We start from the raw sequence: 1,084 nt of genomic DNA, 5'->3' as shown, positions 1-1,084 counted from the left end.
AAATGATTTGAAAGAACGTGAAGAAAGATTATTTAATTTGGAAACAAAATTATCTACCAGCACAACTATTGAAACTAAATTAGGAAAGAATCAAGTTGTAAAACTTAATGTTGGTGGTAAAATATTTGCTACTAATTTGGCTACTATTACAAGTGTTAAAGATACATTCTTTACAGGATATTTTAATGACTTGTTTAATCCAACAGCAGAGGAAGATGATAATTCATTCTTTATTGATAGACCCAATGAACAATTTCATTTAATTTTAAATTATTTAAGAGGAATTGATATTTCATCTAAATTATCAAGTTTAAATGAACATGATTTGAATGATTTCATTGAAGAAATTGTTTATTATCAATTAACATCTATTTATGAATTATTACCTATAAATGGAAAGAAAATATTAAAACCAAAATATTCAATTTCTACTACAAGTACTAATAACGTAACAGCTAAAGTGGAATTTGATTCAAATTATTGTTCATCAAATATTCAATTAGAAACACCAACAAGAGCAAGAAAAACAATAGCTAACGGCTGGGATGCAGCCATATTAGGAACAAAAACAAACGTATTTAAAATTAAATTAATTTCAAATTGTGCCAATTTAATGATTGGTTTTGCACCTAAAACTATTAATATTAATGGTTCAAATTACAATTCATGTGGTTATTATTTATATTGTGCTGGTAATGGTTACTTGTTTTCAGAAAGAGGTGATTCATGCAAATCCTATATTAATAGTCGCATAGTTGATGGTTCAATTATTGAATGTGAATTAAGAAATGGAAATATTTCATTCAAAGTTAATGATAAAGATTATGGAGTTGCGTTTTCTGAAATTACAAATGAAAATGAATTATATCCTGCTTTTAATTTGGCCAATGTAGATTGTACCTTTGAATTTATAAATGCATAAAAAGATGAATAAAATATAATAATCAAATCACACAATAAATTTTATTAAGATCTAAATACAAATGATTGATAGGCAATTATTACATTATTGCCATTATCTTGTGTTACTTCTCTTGTTGTGGATGGACTACCACTACTACTATCACTACTTCCAATTAAATTT

General features: G+C 25.6%; 1 protein-coding gene across 1 annotated transcript; it reads left to right on the top strand.

Annotated features, from left to right (window-relative positions):
* Nucleotides 1-83: 83 nt before the first annotated feature.
* Nucleotides 84-922, top strand: NAEGRDRAFT_77136 (uncharacterized protein; the record flags this gene model as incomplete). The annotated part of the gene is made up of 1 exon (XM_002667908.1): nt 84-922. A coding segment is annotated over one exon (837 nt), but the record flags the coding sequence as incomplete, so codon positions are not given.
* Nucleotides 923-1,084: the final 162 nt, after the last annotated feature.

This window comes from Naegleria gruberi (assembly GCF_000004985.1).
Source record: "Naegleria gruberi genomic scaffold NAEGRscaffold_1516, whole genome shotgun sequence".
Classification (NCBI taxonomy): domain Eukaryota; phylum Heterolobosea; class Eutetramitea; order Acrasida; family Naegleriidae; genus Naegleria; species Naegleria gruberi.
This window is presented reverse-complemented; position numbering and strand designations above follow the sequence as displayed.